The following is a 19,397-nucleotide window of genomic DNA, read 5'->3' on the forward strand; positions in this document are numbered from 1 at the left end:
TCTGTAAGAGTTGAGAGATACCAGTAAGTCTTTGTGTCTGGCCATTGCAGAAAGTGAGTGCTGTCACACTTGTTGCTGCAGGTGTGAACTCACATAAAATAGTGTTTTTTCACACTGTCACCATGTTGAAATGTTAATGTGATATCATCATCTATATCCAGAGTTGTACCAAAGTAATGCTGGGTTGTGACAGAATACTGCAAAGGCCAGGAAACACTTAGTTGCTCATGGTGGGAAACGTGAAGACATAGCAAACACAGAGCATTCTGTTTTTTAGACTTGATACTTCCACTTGTCTCTCAATAAATGTATGCATTTAAACTGGACTATGCTATTTATCTAAGGAAAAGAAATAACAGTAGCTGATTTCTTGGGAAATTTTATCAGCCTTTTGCACACTATGCTCAACTGCAGTTCTAAGATTGGCTTGTGCATCAGAACACTGAGTTTTTTAGGCAAAGCTGACATTTCCTTGAAAACGACTGCTAGATTTTAAACTGGAAGGTTAGAAACAAAGTGAGGATTGCATAACTGCAGTACATTTTAGGTAGACCTTAAAAAAGAAAGAAGTCAGTTATTTTCAAAGATAGCAATTTAAAACAGAGGTGACTTGCAAAAGAGACAGCGGGTAGGAAGACATACATCTGTTTCCAAGTAATTTGAGAGATTTTTCCTTTGAATCTGAGAATATGTGGAGCTTTGTGTGCTTATTCTGAGCAAGACTCAAAGTGGGCAACAAGAAGTTGCTTTCCAAGATTTTTGTGAAAATATAAAGTGTAGGCTTCATCCTTGGTGCTCTTTGATTAGTGGAATCCAGTTAAAAAGTCTTGAAGTCTTGTAATATAATCCTTGTTTACAGTTCAATGGCATGAAAATGTGTTCAGTAAAAGTGCACATTAAAAAACCCAAGTCCTTATTAATATCATTATTTGAGGTTCTGTCTAGAAGTTCAGACTTTAGGAAGGAGTCCTGGACTGTTGTTGTTTAATGTCTTGATCTCCCCATGAACTGTGAAATATCAAGCACCTCATACAACTGAGGTACACATATTATTAATTTATTCATTTGAAAGGTGGATCAGAGGTTGAGCTGTTGAGCTTCTCTATATTTAAATGGTAGATTTAGATTGGTGTAGAGATTTTGACTGTTGTGGAGTATTTATAGCCCTATGGGACATAATATGAATGATTCCTTTTTTATAGAGGTAAGTACAAAATAATACAGGGTTTGAAATTCAAGTCATTAATCAGCTTGGAATCTGTGATATTCTCTAACATTTGATGTAACTACTGTTGCTGAAATGGGGCTATGAGCTGAGAAGTCAGGTTTTCATTTTAAAAAAGGGGGGTGAAGGGGGGTGGGTAGGAAGTTCCTGGAGTTAAGGAAACAAAATTAGTAGTACAGATATACTATATAACTATGTTTTAAATTTTTGGTAGCAAGAATATTTGACATTTTTGCCCTGGAAGAACTGAAACAGAACTGTCATCCATTGGGTCTTTTCATTTACTTCCAATTTTGTTCTTGTTTCACTGCATGTTTATAATATTAACTGGTAGTAACACTGGGCAAGAAAACGTGGTGCATCACCAGAACAAGTGGTGTATTTAAATGTTTTGAGATGTTAGGATGATAACTCCTTTCCTGACGTCTTGCTTGGACCCCAAAGAGAGCTCCTAATAAAAGAAAGGGCCTTTATTTTCTTTTGCTGATGTTTGAAGCCTGTATTGAAGTCGTTGTGTGTCAACTATTATAATAGCCTTTTTTTGCTGCTTCCATGCATGCTTCTGTCAGTGATTGACTGGCTCTGCTTAAAGATGTTGACTGGTTTAGGAAATATCTCAAATTTAATAATTTGGCAATTCCAAGCTCTGAAACGAACAGGTTCTCAGAAATGGGAGCTGGGTTTGAGGCACAAATAAAGGAGATTGGAGCCTTCTGAGCATACCTATAGTTCTTGCTCCAAACTTGCTTCCTGTGATGCAGCTCTGCTCAGTTTTCTCTACAACATGGGAAAGTAATATAATGCTAACAAACAAATTTGGTTAATAGGAAAAATCCAAATCCAAGGGACAACTTCTCATCTGTCAGCTCGTTCCTGAAATGAGATCCTTAAATTTGTAACAGATCTCTGAAGATCTGTTACATATGTAATATAATGATTTTTGTGACCACAGTCTTGAGTTGATAGGTTTTCCAGCTGTTAGTAATTACATTGTATATCATCCAATATTGCCTCAAAGTTCACCATCTTGCATCGTAGTAACCATAACCATCTTTATAAACAACCACTCTCCAGCTGCTTTTTCCTGACCAGCAAAACCATAATGGTTGGATAGATTATCTAATATTTGTTTCTATCATGGGTAATTTAAACCCATAGGAACCCAGCTTTGAGAGTCCAAAAACTGCTCCGCACTTTGTTAAAAGTACCTCCAAATCAGTTTCATTGTTTAAATGAATGCTTCACTCTCTCTTTGGTTAGACTTTCAAACAGACTGCACAAGTTAGGTGATGTTGCAGTTACTCAGTTGCTTGTAGTTTACTTTAGAGTTGTAATTACGTGTGTATAAGTGTTGTATGTTTGCACTTGTTGTGTATCTGCTGATATAAACTGATTGAATTTTGTGCCTTGAAACTGCCTGAGCCTGTTTATTTTCAGGCTAGATTAAAACATTTCCAATGTGTCAGCAGGGGATAATGTTCTTCCCTTAAAGAATGCCTCTCACTGAGGCTAAATAAAAAGGAGCAGGTAATGTGCCATATCCAGTGGTGGCTTTTTTAGCTTGGGCAGAGGCTCTGGGTATTTAAAGCAAGAGCATTGCTGATGTAATGGCATGGGTCTCATAGCAGGGCATGCTCCTTCTGCATTTCCAGATGGTACAATGATGTAGAAAAAAAGTGAAACGAAATGTGCTCACAGTTTCTGTCTGGCATTGAGAAATGTGACAGAGATTTAGTCTGTAAAATAATGTTACAGCCTTTTTGCCAACGCTTATCACTGTTTTGTTTGGCTCTCCCCCACAGAGGCCAGCAAACTTGTCATGTCATATGTAGCTGCTGTGTGTGGAAAAGGGGCAGAGGTTAATCAAGTAAAAGAACAACTTTTGCAGTCAAATCCAGTCCTTGAAGGTAAGAATCTCACAGAGTATGTATGAACATTTTACCTGTGTATGTACTGGTGTTCCAGCTGAGCTGCTTTGGAAAACTGTGCCTGATAATGTTTAGTAACCATAGGAGATGTGAATACAGTCACAAGATTTTATTCAGTTTTATGTAGGTTTTCCTGGGAAGAAAATGGTTTCCCTCATGAAGGAAGAGCTTAGGAAGTTAGGTCATACTTCCCAGCCTCCTCTTGCTTCTCTCAGAGGACTTACCCTTTCTTAACCCTCCTTGATGATGCTTGTCTGTATCAAAAGACTTGACTTCAGCTCAGTCCCTCTGATTCATTTCCTTCCAAATCATATTATTATAGTCTCTAGTAAACAAACAAGGTCTGTAAGGCATTATTTCTCTTTTAGGAAAAAAAGGGTGAAGAAATGGATCTTAGAAAAAAACTAAGCCAGTCCATATGCATGCCTGTTGTTCCCTGAGACTTATTGTTCCCTGGGTCTGGTGGCTGTTGGCCTGTCTTCCTGACAACTGCCGTTCCTGCTCTCCCATGAAAGGCTTTCATTTTTTAATTAGTCATTTTAATTTAAAGATGTTGGCTGCCAGAAACAGGATCTTTTTTTCCCTGATAGGATATATGATCCTCAAAGCTTGCAGTTTTGTCCCATTGTCTAATAATTGCCTTCAGAAGTTCCTTGGTTAGCATTGACTTATTTAGGTCTATTGTGTCGATTCCTGGCTCAATCTTTCCCGGAATTCTCAAAGCTGTTGTGGTGCTGAGACAAAGTCTGTTGTCAAAAGACAATTTTGCATTATGGCCAGATCATATGTGATGTTTGTGAAGACTGTTGAGTGTCAACATGATGTTTTTTGCCTTGCTTATATGTGATGAATTGGAGTCTATAAGGGACTAGCACTCTGCAAGTGAAAACAGAGGGAAAAGTAAAAAAAAAAGGAAGGGAATGCAAAAAAGTGGGCAGAGAGCAGTGGGGAACTGGATGGTTGAAACGTGGTCTTTGTGTACAAAACAGAAATTATAAGCAAAGACTTGCAAAGAAAGGATGAAATGTTGACATTTAAGAATAATAGAAGTGCTGGATAAGCCTTTCTTTGGTGATCAGCTATGTTCCCCTTAAAGCTGAATGGGGGGATTGCAACCTTCCATTGTTTTGGATTCACAGAGAAGAGCTGCATTGTTCTATGACTGTTCTGGAAGCAGATTTCAGAGATAGACAGAAATGGCATGGTAGGTATGGAGGCTTTTCTTGCCAAAGCTAGATTGTTCCCCAGGGACTGCCAAATGTGTTTAATTTCTTGTTGGTTTGTGAAGCTTTGTTTTAATGCAAGAGGAACCAACTAAGCTTACAGAAGATTTGCCTTATCATTTTGAGGTACTATTTTTTCTACTTGATGTGCTGGTAACTGCCTTTTAAACTCTTTGGAAGGCAGGACACTGGCTTGTTCCATAAGGAATAAAAACTGAGCAAGCCTGGCTGCTTATATAGGTTTTAGACAGAAATTAAGCATTTGTGGTTAGTTCTATTTTTCTTTGGTTATGTAGTTCTGTTTCAGTCAAACTGCAGTGCAAGAAAATGACATAAATGTTTTACATACATAATTTCTCTTATGGGATTATTTTTTTTAACTACAGTTGCTACTGTAAATTAACTTTTAGAAACAATGAACTTTAGGGAAAACCAAGGAATATGTCTCATGCTTTATAATGGAACACTTGTGCTTGACTCCATGCAGTTATAAATGACTCTACTGTTCAGCACTGGGTTTAAGAAAGTGCAGCTTAGAGATTTGGTTGTTGAAAAGATGATTTATTGCAGGGCATAAAGATTTTAAAAACAATTCTTTCACTTATCCCAGCCTTTAGGATCAACAAACTTTTCATTTTGGCTCTAGTTCTTTGGTCAAGAATAAGTCTACTCATGCAAGTTTGTAGAAGCCTAAAGGCATGTATTTATTTCTGTCCAAAAAACATTGACTTGACTTGATCTTCAAAAATACATATGCTATGAAAATAAACACTGGGATAAATAAAGCCTCTTGTGGGAAGTAGGAGTGCTGTACCTAATGATGGAGGGGACACTCATGTTTGACTCAATGTGCTTGGACAATGTGTGAGTTTGAGAGCTTGAATTGTCCTCCAGCCTGAGCTCTTGTCCTGCCCATCCTCTGACCTGGTGACTGCTCATCAGAATGTAGCCCTGGGAAGTCCTTTCTCAGACAATCTTCACTGTCATAAAACTTGAGCTAAAGAATTTCAAACCAAACTATTCAGAAAGCTAGTTTAGGTCAAGCTGAAGACAAACTTTCATTGTAAATCTGACTGATTTCAGCTGATTAATATTCAGTTTCTGGTAGGACCAATGGGTTGAAATGGTGTAAATAAGTCAGTTTTAACATACTCTGTCGTGGGAACTAGGATTCATTTCTTCCTCTGAAATGAAGAGGAAGAAGTATTTCCTGTATTTAAAGTTATTTGGGTAATAAAATCATGAATTTGTTGATTCCAACCCCAAAGATATATGCTTAATATGGATGCAGTTTTGTTTTGGAACCATTTCCTCTTGTATGTTTTTCTTCAGCTTTTTTAAACAAGGAAAGTGTTGAGACTAAACTTCTTTGGACTTCTACAGGTTTTCTCATTTGTGATCATTTCTGTCACACTCTGTCCCCAGGGACTGATGCCTATGCCATGAAGAGCGTATTGTTCCTCAGAAGTCTGTAATTCTTATAAATATATAAGCAGACCTAGATATTTTAGCATTTAAATATTTTTTTACTGATTGATTTGGTTGTTATATTTGTTTTTCTCTTTTCCCAGCATTTGGAAATGCCAAAACTGTGAGGAATGACAACTCCTCTAGATTTGTAAGTATTGTCTTCTTTCCTTTTCAAGGAGTGTGCTGGGCTGTTGGCTATTTCTGTTTTACCATGTATCAATCATCAAGGCAGCTGTAAAGAGGGAATGAATAATTTAGGGAGCTTTCTTGTAGTTATCTGAGGACCATGGTGTTTGAAGAAGGTAAACATCTTCAGCAGTAATCAGTATTTAATTTTGTACATGTGAGCATGTTCTCCTTCCCCACTGTGTTAGTAGGGCACTATCAGTCACCCCTCTTAAATGATGTTTCACTTCCTTGTCAGAAATCTTGTTGGTTTCTGATATCAGCATAGAGTTCTATTGAATATCAAAGTAGCATAAAAAACTAAAACAAAATTAGGATGCGGCAGTCTGTGACCGGATGAAAACATAACTACAGTGCAGCTGGATTCTTTAATTTTCTGGCACTGGTGGCTTGAGTGTCAGAAACCATGTGTCCAGCAACTGGTCTGCTTAGTAAGTAGATCTTCCCTTGTGATCTTTTTTCCATTCATATGTATTTCTTTTTTTGGTTAAAATTTTTACTTTAGGTTCCTGTTGACTTTCTATAATGTTTCAAATTGTGTTTGCAACTTCGGTTTTAATATAAACATTTGTAATGTAACTTTTTTGCTTAAATTCTGTATCATCAACTCATTGAATTCAGGCTTTCCTTAGTAATGAAACTGAATGTGAAATTATCGGAATTGACAATTGGAAAAACAAAGAAAGTTGAGAGATTTAGAAGTGGGAGTACTCATTATAGGTTCTCCTGCCAAAATCAGAAAGCTGAATAAAACTCTGTCATTTGCTCACTTGTGTCCAGGAGAGTAATATCATGAGATGTGTACAGTAGACAACAGAAGGCAAATCAATACACTGGGACAATGGTGTGTTGTGAGTAAAAGTAAATGGATGAAAGTGTTGGACATTGTGAGACTGGAAAGTGGCTTTTTTTTCCACTTGGGAGAATTCTCTCCCCTTCCCTTCTAATTTTCAAGGGTTGATGATTTTGCTCCATGTCCATGGATGCTCCTCTTGTGGCTGTCGTTGCTTCTGCTTGTGAGCAGAGCAAGGGGTCTTCATCACAAGGGCAGGGCCAACATTTGGGGTACCTGTAGAGATTTTAAATTTTTTTGTAATAGAAAGGGTAGAAACACTGCAATTATCAGACATGACATACTACAGAAAGGAGGAGGAGACAACCCAGAAGTCTTTCCAGGACAAAGTGCAACTAACAGCTATTTTGCCTTTCAAGTCCTTGCTTATAAACACAGAGCTAAAAATACTTTTGGAAACACCCAGCTGTCCCAGTCCTTGGGAAATGAAAATTAAATTATCTGATTTAATTTTTTAATCTCTGAAATTCGAATCAGCTCAGAATTAACCTTGGACAAGACAGTACAAGTACTGTCCTGTCTAGCTACTTCATATGGCAGCAAGGAGAATAGAGTTTAAGTAGAGTCAAGCCAATCTTGACAAAATAGACAGTAAATTAGAAAATATCTTTGAGTGAGTCAGTGTAAAGTACTTGTTTTTTTATGTTCTGTAATAAAAAGTAAAATAGAAAAATAAACAAAACCCAATCTCTTCCAAATAGAGTGAATAAGGAAGTATAGACACAAAGCTTTTCAATGCTGTTTTTGTGATGGAATCATAGAATGGTTTGGGCTGGACGGGATCTTAAAGACCATCTCATTCCAGTCCCCTGCCATGGGGGACACCTTCCACTGCCCCAGGTTGCTCAGAGCCCTGAACCTGCCCTGCTTCTCTGGCCAGCCTGTCCCAGTGCCTCACCACCCTCACAGGGAACAGTGTCCTCTGTTAAGTATGTGCCAGAGGGTGGAATTTGGCTGAATTACTACCAGCAGCTTTTATCTTTCTTAACTTCCTTGCCAGTGCGAGCTGCACTGCTGTTGCCTTTTCTGCACAGTGTGGGTCTGTCCGTTTTGTCACTGTTAAATGGAGCTGTTACTACATTAAGCACTTGTCAAATAAATTAAAATGATGCAAAGACCAGAGCGATCTTCTGTGATGTGGAAAAGTCAAGCAGAAGTCAAGGCAAACCACACTGCGCCAGCGCGGCTCAGATTGAGATCGCTCGTGTGGTGACAGCCCGTTAATTGTTGCCTCTGGTCTCCTGAGTTACGAGGGAGAGAGTTCAGCGGGAAAAATCCATCACTTTTACAAGGCAGGCACACGCTTGGGGACAGACGTCCCGCGATTACGAGCGGCGCTCGCTGCCAGCCGCTCCTTCGGGCCAGACTGAGTGGCTCTCCTTCAGCTGCCTCCATTCATGCTCTGAGAGCTCCCATTGAGAAAAGAAGGCTGCCTGCAAGATCATTTCTTTCCTGGATGCTTCAGTAAATGAGCATGGCTTATTTACTTATTTACATGGATACCTGAATGGCTGCGGGGATTGTTTGGTGTTCTTGGCACTCGGATGGAAGTTTGTATAACATGCCTTTTCTTCATAGAACTTTAGAAACTGAGCAAATTCCTGGGTTGTTTTATGGACCTGATTAAAGCTGTTTTTGTAAAAATCCCTGGCTGTGATAATGTCTTAGAAGATTTGAATAATTTTCTGGTTTTCGAAAATCTGACAGGAGATCGTCAGATCACTCTTTTAACCTCTCAACCAACTGACTTAAACAATGTCTTGAACACTTTTGCTTAAATAGGTCTTATAATCTTAAAATCTGTTGCTTTCACAGGGAAAATACATGGATATTGAGTTTGATTTCAAGGGTGACCCACTTGGGGGAGTTATAAGCAACTGTGAGTATTACTTTTGGTATCAGCATATCCACAGATTAAAATGTTTTGCATAAAAAGAGTTTTTATACACAAAGATGGTTAAATTGTTGAAAAGATCCACTGTGTTTGTCTATCTGAGAGTAGCATCTGCCTCCATTATGTGATAAATTCTACTTTTTAATTTTGTTTCTGTTATGGTGCTGAGCAATGTACCTTAGAGTAAGTGAAAATAGACTTGAAGAAGTAAGCATGAATATTGAATTTACTGTGTTTTTTCAAAGCCTTCTGTACTATTTTATACACTTCAAAGTGTAGGAAAAGGTTTATAATGAGAGAGGATGAACAACTGTTGAGTTTAGGGAGGCAAAGGTGGCCTTGGAGGTTGTTTTATGACACCTGTAGCAATTCAGAAATTCTAACCATCTCTCTGTTGGGAGGAAAAAGGCTGGGAAAAGAATGGCAGCCTGGAATGCTTTGACTTGCTTTTCTTTTGAGGGTTTAAGTGCAGCTTTTAAAATAAATTACTCCTCTGTGCTATATAAAGCTATATTTGTTTGGTTTTCTTATTTTTAAAAGGGGAGGAAGAGGGCAGTGAGTGACTATACTAGGTGTCACTGACCTAGCCTTAACCCCTCTTTCCACTCAGCCAAATTCATTGCTGCTTCTAAAGATGTGACTTTTGACTCCATTGGCATTTTACTGGTTGTGAAATAATGAGACTCACCCAAGGTGAACTGTACTGTCCATATATAACATAAACATTTTAAAAATGCTGTGAAGAATTTTGCACATAAATGTAGGTTTTAGTTTTTTTCAGAGGGCAGACATTTTTTCTGGACCAGGACACCTTTTGGAACTGTGCCTGAAGAGCATGATTTTTGTGACAGAGTAGATCTTGCAACTCAAATTAGTCACTATATAAGTGTTTATGGCTATCTATTAGCTTTGACATTTGGCAGTCAATGAAATTAGAGGCCAAACATAGTATATTCTTGGTAATTAAATGAGAACAAAAAGGTTCTAAAAGGCTGTGTTATTTGTTTCTTTTTATTTCACATTCACAATAGACGCATAAAAATGGGCCCTCCTTTAACAGTCTGTCTTTGAAAGCACTACAGTGAGTCATGTAATTAAAATATTGTGTCATATCAAAAGGCAATCCAAATAGTTGCTCTGTAGTTTATCTGCCCCATAAATCTCTGCATAGTGTAATTATAACATTACATGTAATTGTAATGATGTGATGACATATGTAACAAAGGGCAGACATATTTTTGGATCTATCTAAAAGATGCCTATTTTAGGCATTCTTTCTGTCTTGCCCCATTTAATTAATATCTAATAGCAAGAAGATTAATTTCAATTTAAGAATAAAGACCTGCTATGTAAGCCCTGTTGTGGAAAAGATGTTACTTGTTGAGCTATGAAATGCCCCATACTTGACAGGGTATGTCACAGGTAAATACTGAGTTCCTGTAGCAGCATGTTCATATATCTCATCTTTGATTAAATGTTTGCAAAATTTGATAGTCCACCCATCTCTCTTTAAAAGAGATTTAAAATTCTCTGCATTTTCAAAGAAAGTTGGTTGCCCTGCCTTAGATCTTTTCCACACATCTGCAGCATTACATTGCAACACCAATGTTTCTGTTTCTGTGAGGCATCACATACTGAAGATATTTGGAACCTAAATTCTTTTACACTACTCAGAATTTACTCTTGTTTAAGTAAAAATCAGGATTTGTCTTCATAATTTGTCAAGCATGAAGTCAAGTAGTGCTGAAGTTTCCTATCCTTAAAAGGGAAGGTATGGCTATGAAAATAAGCATAAATATTCTTTGATTTCTTACCATCTGTTGGTTTGGTATTAATATGATGTGAAGGTATCATCATAATGCTTTGATTAAACTGGTGCCCTTCAATGAGCTCTTGCTTCCTAATGAGAGGGGCTAACCTAGGAGTGAACCTTTCACAGGATGGAGTTAAAGGGTGCAATTATCGTGACAGTGCCCACTACTTGTCTGTGCTGTCCAGTTTGCAGCCAGTAGAAATGTCCAGCTGATAGATCCAAAATATTTAATGTGGCATAAACAGAAGGGTAATTCTTTTGAGTAAAAATCAGGGTGGAAATCATGAAGTGGAAGGGATTTGTAGCATCTGTAAAGTCAGAACTGTTCTGTACCTAAACAGAAGATAATGTTGTGTTTGAACAGTGTAAAATGTATTCTGCCTCATTTCATGTACAGCACTTACGTAAAAATAGGTATGTTTGGTTTTGAAGTAAGAGGTGCTAATTGCAATAGATCTTTTTCAGCTCCAAAATATGACTCTTTGTCCACAGATGCTGCATTTGCTTTGTACTTGAGGCACAGTTTGTGTGCACGCTTGGTTCGTTAGTTTTGTGACTGGTTTTGTGTACACTAAATTTGATGGCTGAAGTGGTTTTGCATAGTACAGCTCAAAATGTTTCACACTTACAGTTGTGTAGACCTTTTGAAAAGCATGGATCTTACAATAACATCCCCAGAATTTTTGTAAGTCTTAAGTTTTCATTAAGTTTTCAATTTCACCTGGAATTTCCTGCTGAAAAATACCTGGCTTTTAGCATTAGGGGATCTTTCCTAATCTGCCTAAGCTCTTCAGTGTTAATGATTAACTAGGAGACAGAAATGGTGCAGGTTGTGAGATAAAGTATAGGCAAGGCCCGATCTGGAAAAGCCATTTTAACCAGCACAATGTCCTTAGAGTCCAAATAACAAGGGGTTAAGAAAGGGCCCTGTTCTGCCATTTTTTCCAACAGCAGCATGAAAGAAATCCATGATGTTTATCTAAGGCAACAACTTTTTTTTTTTTTTTTTTTTTTTTTTAGCTTAGCAAAGTGGTAAGTTTACAACTTATCACTCCTTACAGCTTGTTTGTTCATTTTAAAAGTCTGAAGTAATTACCCACTTACTGAGAAATCTGCAGCCTGAGCTGTTATGTGATCACTGTTGGAAAGCTCCTTTGCTTAGGCAAATATTGCACAAATTGGACAATTAGACATTGTGGGAAGAGACACCCATTCTTGTTGATTTTCTTTTTGATTTTTTTTTTTTTAATCTTCAGTTGCTCCAACACCTCCCTTGGTGTTCCTCCTAGCATGGTTGCCACCATTTAGGGAATGGTTTTGCCTCAACCAAGAAGAGTTTATTTTTTAAACAAGAAACTATATTAAGCATTTTGATTAGCTCATTTTTAAACATCATTTATCACTTTAGCAATGAGGATTTAACACTCCTAAAATTGTGCAGTCATTGTCAATGCACATACTGCCCATAGAGTAGTTTTTGATTGACACAATTATGGAGCAGTTTATCCAAGAGAACCTCATTATAAACTTGGTGGGAATAATAGGAAAAAACTCCTGAGAAGCTTTTTAATCAATGACTATTTTTGATGACAACTAGATAATCAAGGTAGAAAAAGAGAGAACATAATGTAGCTGTAGAGATATGGTTCTGTGACTAGAACATGTTCTGTAACTTTGGTTGAACAGCTAAAAGGGTCCTTGGTCATGGCCAGCTAAGGAGACTATGATAAAATAAGCTTTTTCTGGATTATTTAGAATGTACCAAGGTAGTGTCGTTTTTTGGTTTTAGTGTTTACTTACTCTTTTCTTGAATGTTGATTCCATTTCTAGTATATTTAGAGGAATACAAATACCCTAAATTTTTCTGCATCACTCAAGTTCATGGGTCAAGTGACAAAAAAAATGTGTAAAGTTGTGCATTAGAGTTTACAGAAGTATTCAGCATCTCTTCTTTTTTTCTTTTTTTTTTTCTTCTTTCTTTTATGTTCAGTCAAATTGTTTAGCAGGGTGGTCACTCAGATCTCTTGCATTTAAACCAGTTATATCTAGGAATAACAAAAGACCTTCAGACCCTGAGGTCTGTAGCTGGATTTTGAGTCATCTGAATTGATGGGTGCTCAGACAGCATGAATTTAAGAAGTGTTTCTGAGGTTCAACTTTGCCAAGGCCATTTAATTTTTCCAGTTGCTTTGGTGCATGCAACACGTTAAACATTCATTCATTCAAACATGCCTGTTGAAGCAAAGGCACTGTTAGGTAATAGAAATAATATCCACACCATATGTAGTTCTATATGTGCTCTCCTGATAATTCTGTATATCCTTATACATAATTCATTTAGACCATGTAGCAAAATGTGATGTAGAGAGAGTCTGAGGGTTTTTGGTTGTGTGGATTTTCATAGAGATGAGCACCATCTGTCCACACATCCCACTGTCAACAGAATCACCGAGTGCAGCAATCTGAGGTGCATCTTTGTGTTTCCTCTCTCGAGTGTTTGATCCACAGAATTGGTAATCAGGTGGGAGTTAACACAAAAGTTACTGCCAGTGCAGTGGCTGCTTTAAGGGAAATATACGTGGTTGGTTTATTAAAATGCTAATTAGGGCAAACAAAGGGAAGAAGTTTTCTGAAGAATTGGGCAGATGGTCCGGATCTGTCCTACAAGTCTAATTTCAGTCTGCATGTGAACATAAAGAAAGGGAAAAAAAACCCCAATGAATGCAGCTTTAAAAAGAATTAGCAGCAGCTGCTTTAAGGACAATACCTTATTTTCTGACAGTGACTCCTTTCTGGAGCTTTTTTGCTCAATTATGGAGGCTGACAGAATATGGAATGTTAGGACTTTTGAAAACTGATAGTTAATTGGTAAACTTTGTTGCTTTTAAAAATATATAAATAAGATAAACTCATGAAAAAACCAAAACAGTTATCCTCCTAACATAATTAATTTTACATATGTTCAGGAACATATTTTTTAAATCTGCTGAAGGCATCCATGTAATTAGAAGTCTTACATACAATACTTTGCCAGGATGTGTAGCTGAGCTTTTATGACAGCATTTGAGTAAATTTATTGGTAGAATATTTTTAAACCCAAATAAGCCAAACCACATTGCTTCAAAATCCTTTGAGAATACAGCCATTTCCTGAAGTGTGTGTAGCCACTGTGGGAGCTGAAGTTGTTTATTTTTTTGAGATTAAATTTGGCTGCGATCTGTTCCAACACTTGCCTGGAGAACCTTCACAGCCAGCACAACTCTGAACTGCCTGCTGCTCACCTTGTCTTTCCCAGGCCAAGCATTAACACTTGAATGGAGGATCAGTCTGTAAATACTTGAAGGTTGTCCTAATATTAGCCAGTTAATAATACTGTCTGAATTTTGTCATTGCTGTCACTGGCTAATTATTATAGCAGCAAGTAATTTTTGAACCTGACTTGCCGTAGTTTGTGTGGAGCAGGGACTCTGAAGGCTTGTGTAGTTTTGTGGGTTGAAGTTACTTTAGATTCTTTCAGATTGCTGAGACTGAACAGGCTCAGTTTCAGCAGAAATGGAAACCTGAGAAAAGGTGTGGTAGAATGCACGTCAGATTTTTCAGCAGGGGAGGTGTTTAACAACCCTGTGTACCCTTAAATTGACTTGGTGTCTTAGCTTTGTGAAACCTCACCTCACTTTGTCCTTCCAAAGAGTGACAATTCTCTTTGGGAGCTTTCTCCTTGCACAGGCACAGCTTAGAGAGGACTTAACCCCCAGTCAGAGAGAGATGTGGTAGGGTGTCATGGTGGGAGTGTGGGGGAATTCCTTTGCTGTGCACTTGGAATGAGGCATTGAAAAAGAAACACATGAGAAGTGTGTGTTTGCTATCTGGAACAATGAAGTTGTGCTAGTGAGAAAAGAAGGAAAAAGGCATATGTTGTGTACAAACCAGCAAGTCACATTGCTATCTGTCCAGATGTTCTCTCATGGCATTTCTCCTGGAGTGCTGTGAAGCACAGTGCAGTGCAGTGCAGGCTGGACAACCTTTGAATTGTCCCCTCCATGGTAAATATGATGTTGAGTCTGAAGTGGTTGCAAGGTGTTACAAGTCAGTCTGCTCGTGCTGCCTGCCTGGACTCCTGTCCTCATGGGCTGGAATGTGGTTGTCACTGAGAGCAGTCTTCCTGTCAAGCTACTCCGTCAGTGCAATGATACTTTTCAAAGTGCTGCTTTTCCATTTCACTTTGAGTATATCAGGATGGAGCTTCTGTCAGCCCCATAGTCTGCAGCACCTGAGAATCACAAAGTGCTGCATGATTATTCAGTTTAAATGCTTTCTTTATTTGGTCTCCCCTTTGCATTTACCCATCTTTCATGTGCTTAGCCTGGTAGCATTTTGCCTCTTTTCAAACCTTCGCCCATACAGCCATCCTCACCAAATCTTAATTTTGTGGTGGTACTGTAAGTCAGTTAACATCTTTTGAGCACATTGCCTCCCTGACTTGAATTCTCTCTGCAGCTCGTAGACTGCAGCCTTTACAAGTGCACTGGGCTTGCCACTTGCTCAAAGAAATATTTGAGATACATTATGTACTATGATAAGGTTCATACCTACCATTTATCATCTTCTGGTTTGCTGGTGGTGATCTAAAGCAATGAAATAGAAAATGATGGAGGGTTATATTCATTTGAAAGGGTTTTGCTCCAGCAGTCTGCCCCTGACCTGTGAGATTTTGTTTGTTTGTTTAGATCTACTAGAGAAGTCTCGCGTTGTTAAGCAGCCAAGAGGTGAAAGAAACTTCCACATTTTCTATCAGATCCTGTCTGGTGCATCGGAAGAATTTCTCTGTAAGTGTTGCCATTGTGCCATGTTCAGTATGAGTGTTCTTTATACTTAATGTGATATTCCATGCACATTATCTTTTGTGGGAAATGTGATATTGGTTAATTTTTCAATTTTTTGAAGATAGTGGCATTGCTAATACCCGAAGTCAGCATATGCTTTGATATTATCCAGATACCTGAGTCAGAATTGGCTTAGCAATGTATTATAAACAAATCAGAAAACCAGTTCTTATTCAGAAGGCTAATAATTAAAAGATCTTTGAAGAAAATCCAATAATAACAACAGTTCTTGACAATGCTGGTTCAGGGATAAAATTGCTACTGACAATAGTGCTTTTACTAATGATATTTTTATTCGATTTATTAGGGAAGCTCAAACTGGAGAGGGACTTCAGCAGATACAACTACCTGGGCCTTGATTCTGCCACAGTGAATGGAGTGGATGATGCTTCAAACTTCAGAACAGTCAGGGTGAGAAGGAGGAGGAGCTGGCTTTGAACTCAACTCCAGTGCAGGGTTCTCTTATGGCCCTTGGTCTGTCTGTTCATGCAGGGCCAGGCTGGGAGGGCCATTCTTCCTGACTGCTGGCACTCTTCATGCTGGGAGAGAGCATGTTTGCACAGGGAATCTTAGATACAACTAGGAAATAGGATCAAGTTTCTGGAGGATTCTTATGGGAATACAAAAAGGACAAAAAAATAGAAAGAATAAAGAAAGAAAAGAAAACCAAACAATCCCCCCCAGCCCCAAATAAAAAAGAAACAAACAAAAAGAAAACAAAGGAAAGGAAAAAAAAGCCCAGATGCCTTGGTCAGATCCTGGGAAAAGTTATATTGTATAGTGGCTTATGACAGCAGTGACTGACACTCATGGACCAGGTGATGCTGACCAAGTTGAGAGCAAAAGGAGACTGGGATGATTCTCAAGATGATTTGCTGTCCTGTTTTTGCTTGATTGTACTCAGGGACCAGAGGAATACAGGACCTTGTTTTCCAGTGAAGGCAGATTTAGATTGTAAAAGTGACTGGTGTGAGAAGACAGGAGTACCTGTTCATTTGGCTGTGAAAAATTGGGTTGGGTTACAAACTAAATTAAGTGGCTAAAAAAAGTACAGTGTTTTAGAAACCCAAATACTGAATGAGTCCTAGAAGTGGACTGGACTGAATTCCAGCTCCATTTTCACGCCTCCTGTGTATTAAAAAACTTACTTATCTAAGTGTAGGAATTCTACCATGCACTTTTAGTGGCAGAAGTGTTCATAAACCATTTGTAATTTATGCTAATGCAGATAACTGGTGAATTTTTCAAGTATTTTTCAAGTAAACAATCATATATGTTTAAATGTAGATGCTTTTATCTCATAATTTTATCTGTCCCCTTTCCAGAATGCAATGCAGATTGTTGGGTTTATGGATCATGAAACACAGTCGGTTTTTGAAGTAGTGGCAGCCGTTCTGAAATTGGGAAATATCGAATTTAAGCCTGAATCTCGTGCAAATGGCCTAGATGAAAGTAAAATCAAAGATAAAAATGGTAAGATGAGATTAATGATGGGAGGAAAACCACTAATTTGTCTGAAGTCATTATTAATTTTGTTGGTTTTGCAGACATACAATATCCTTACATACGAATTAAATTAGATTGTTTCCAGAGCTCACCCTCAGGCAAATGTGGGTTGCATTCTGTGCAATCTCAATCGTTCTGTTTGAAATTACAAAAATGATTACTTTCTTTTTTTCCCCCCATTTTATTAACATTTTTTTTCTAAAATGTTGAATGGTTCTGTGTGTTTCTGTAACTTTTTGGGTTTTTTTCTGCAGTGGAGGATTTTTGTTTCTTTGCAGTACCTCTGCCTGTAATGTCAGATTCATTTAGTGATATGTTTGCAGCTGATGCATTTTGAAAGTTCATTTTCATTTGAAAATTTTTCATTATGAAAAGTCATCTGCAATAAGTAGAGGGAAAGGTTCTTATCAAAAATAAGTGGATAGGAAGTGTTTTCAAAACCAGTAACTCCGTTTCCTTGTGCTGTGCATCTTTTTAAAAACTTTGCTTGGCAGGGTGGTGGGGAGAGAGAGTGTCAATGTGGAGCACTTCTGTTGAAGAGCACCTGTTCTGGGGAAATATCACACTCCTTAAAAGCTAGTCGTTTTGGGGAAGAAAAAGTGATGATACAGAAGGATTCATTATATTTAAACTTTGCTTTGTCTTGCTAGAACTCAAGGAAATCTGTGAGCTGACAGGTATAGACCAGTCTGTGTTGGAGAGAGCTTTCAGCTTCCGGACGGTTGAAGCCAAACAAGAGAAAGTTTCAACAACACTAAATGTGGCTCAGGTAAGAAAGAGGTCCCGATTTTAAAGGGAAGAATCATTTAAAATGGCAATTTATTCTGCCTGATTAAATCATAACTACCCCAGTAAAAACTACAACTAATAGTCTGGCCTGAATAAATCACAAGCATAAGTGTGGGTTTTTTCAGTGGTTTCTAAGTGCTTATGTATACTGGTGTTTGTTTTCATGAGTGAATTACCTCCAAAAGATAAGAGCAAACATTGCAGAGATTAAAAAACCAAGCAGTCCTGCACAAAGCACATGTTGCAAGTGTTGTGGCAGACTGGTTTCATTTGAGGCAATTGCTGTAATTCCATGTGAGCTGCAGGCCCAGGGCTGCTGAGGAACCTTTGCTGCCAGTGAATTCATCTCCCTGCAATGCTGCAGAGCCAGGATTGTTGCCACCTGTGCCTCATCAGCTGGGGCCAGCAGGAATGTGGCTTCTCCAGCTGCAGCTGCTCCAGTCCCCTTGCCTAGGGTTAGGATGGGGGATGTGAGTGTTCAGTGGGCACCTGGAAGAGCAGGAAGGGAGCTGGAATGCCCTGATTGTGGCTGCTCTTCCAGGCAGCCTGTGGCCAGGAGGGCAGAGGGGAGCACCAGCAAGCTGTGGCTGTGCTGAAGTGTCCTGGCACCCCAATCTGGCTCCTGAGTCTGTTTAGGCAGAGCCAGTGCTGCCAGTGCTGGTTTTACACAGTTCATAGCACCTTTAAGACATGTCAGCAACAGGAAAATGTTTGGTTTAGCCCAGCACTTTTAATATTTTTCTTCTTTCTTCTCTTTAGGCTTATTATGCCCGTGATGCTCTGGCTAAGAATTTATACAGTCGACTGTTCTCCTGGCTTGTTACCAGGATCAATGAGAGCATTAAGGTATTGTTGTTTTGTGCTTGTAAAAAAATCAATAGAAATCCTTTAAATTAAAGTGGACACTAAAACTGTATTTGCCAATTTGATTTTTCCTGGCTCTACACTGTTACACACAAATAACTGTATCACAGCTCAACAAATTGGTCTCTGCTCTGTCTTTAAGCTTATAAAAATATTCACATCTAGTGTGTTTTGGGAAACCATACTTAACATTTTAGTTTGCAGTATTTGACAGCTTACTTATGAGATACATTAATTTTCTTGAGTCCCAAGTATGCAATGCACAGATGACTGATTCAATCTTTAATTTTGTTTAAGGCACAAACAAAAGTGAGAAAGAAGGTAATGGGGGTGCTGGACATCTATGGCTTTGAAATTTTTGAGGTAAGACCTTTATAATGGCAAACATCTAGAGAGAGAGCTGTTATTAAAGCTTAACAGAGTTGTTCATGAATTCATAATCAGAATACATGTAATTTGAATCAAGTGTGTCATTCCTGACAAAAAAAAACAAGAAACCACTAGAAAAGTAAACCAAAGAGAGATGTCTTAACATGTCTGGCAATTGAAACAAAAAATTATGAAAGTCAAACTTGTGTTTTTCCACCATAGATAAATAAATATTTATGATGGATAAATGAAATATGTTTTGTTGTGACATACATTCTGAGCGCAGGAGAAACTCTGGCACTGTCATTCCTGCCCTGAGGCATTATGTGGATGTCTTTGAACAAGCTGTGTATCCTGAGAGGAAAAAAAAAAACCCACAACAAAAACCATACCT

General features: G+C 38.2%; 1 protein-coding gene across 6 annotated transcripts in view; it reads left to right on the top strand.

The window, feature by feature from the left end:
* The window catches only part of MYO1B (myosin IB), a 172,387-nt gene that overhangs the window by 115,944 nt on the left and 37,046 nt on the right, over window positions 1–19,397 (top strand). For all 6 annotated transcript variants that reach the window (XM_085066038.1, XM_085066036.1, XM_085066037.1 and 3 more), the window contains 9 exons: window positions 3,028–3,132; window positions 5,948–5,994; window positions 8,701–8,764; window positions 15,320–15,418; window positions 15,783–15,886; window positions 16,801–16,948; window positions 17,632–17,750; window positions 18,530–18,616; window positions 18,932–18,997. In XM_085066038.1, coding sequence (XP_084922164.1) covers window positions 3,028–3,132; window positions 5,948–5,994; window positions 8,701–8,764; window positions 15,320–15,418; window positions 15,783–15,886; window positions 16,801–16,948; window positions 17,632–17,750; window positions 18,530–18,616; window positions 18,932–18,997 — 839 coding nt within the window. The remainder of the gene's footprint in view (window positions 1–3,027; window positions 3,133–5,947; window positions 5,995–8,700; window positions 8,765–15,319; window positions 15,419–15,782; window positions 15,887–16,800; window positions 16,949–17,631; window positions 17,751–18,529; window positions 18,617–18,931; window positions 18,998–19,397) is intronic.

This window comes from Lichenostomus cassidix, chromosome 7 (assembly GCF_008360975.1).
Source record: "Lichenostomus cassidix isolate B80296 chromosome 7, HeHo_3.0, whole genome shotgun sequence".
Taxonomy (NCBI): Eukaryota; Metazoa; Chordata; class Aves; order Passeriformes; family Meliphagidae; genus Lichenostomus; species Lichenostomus cassidix.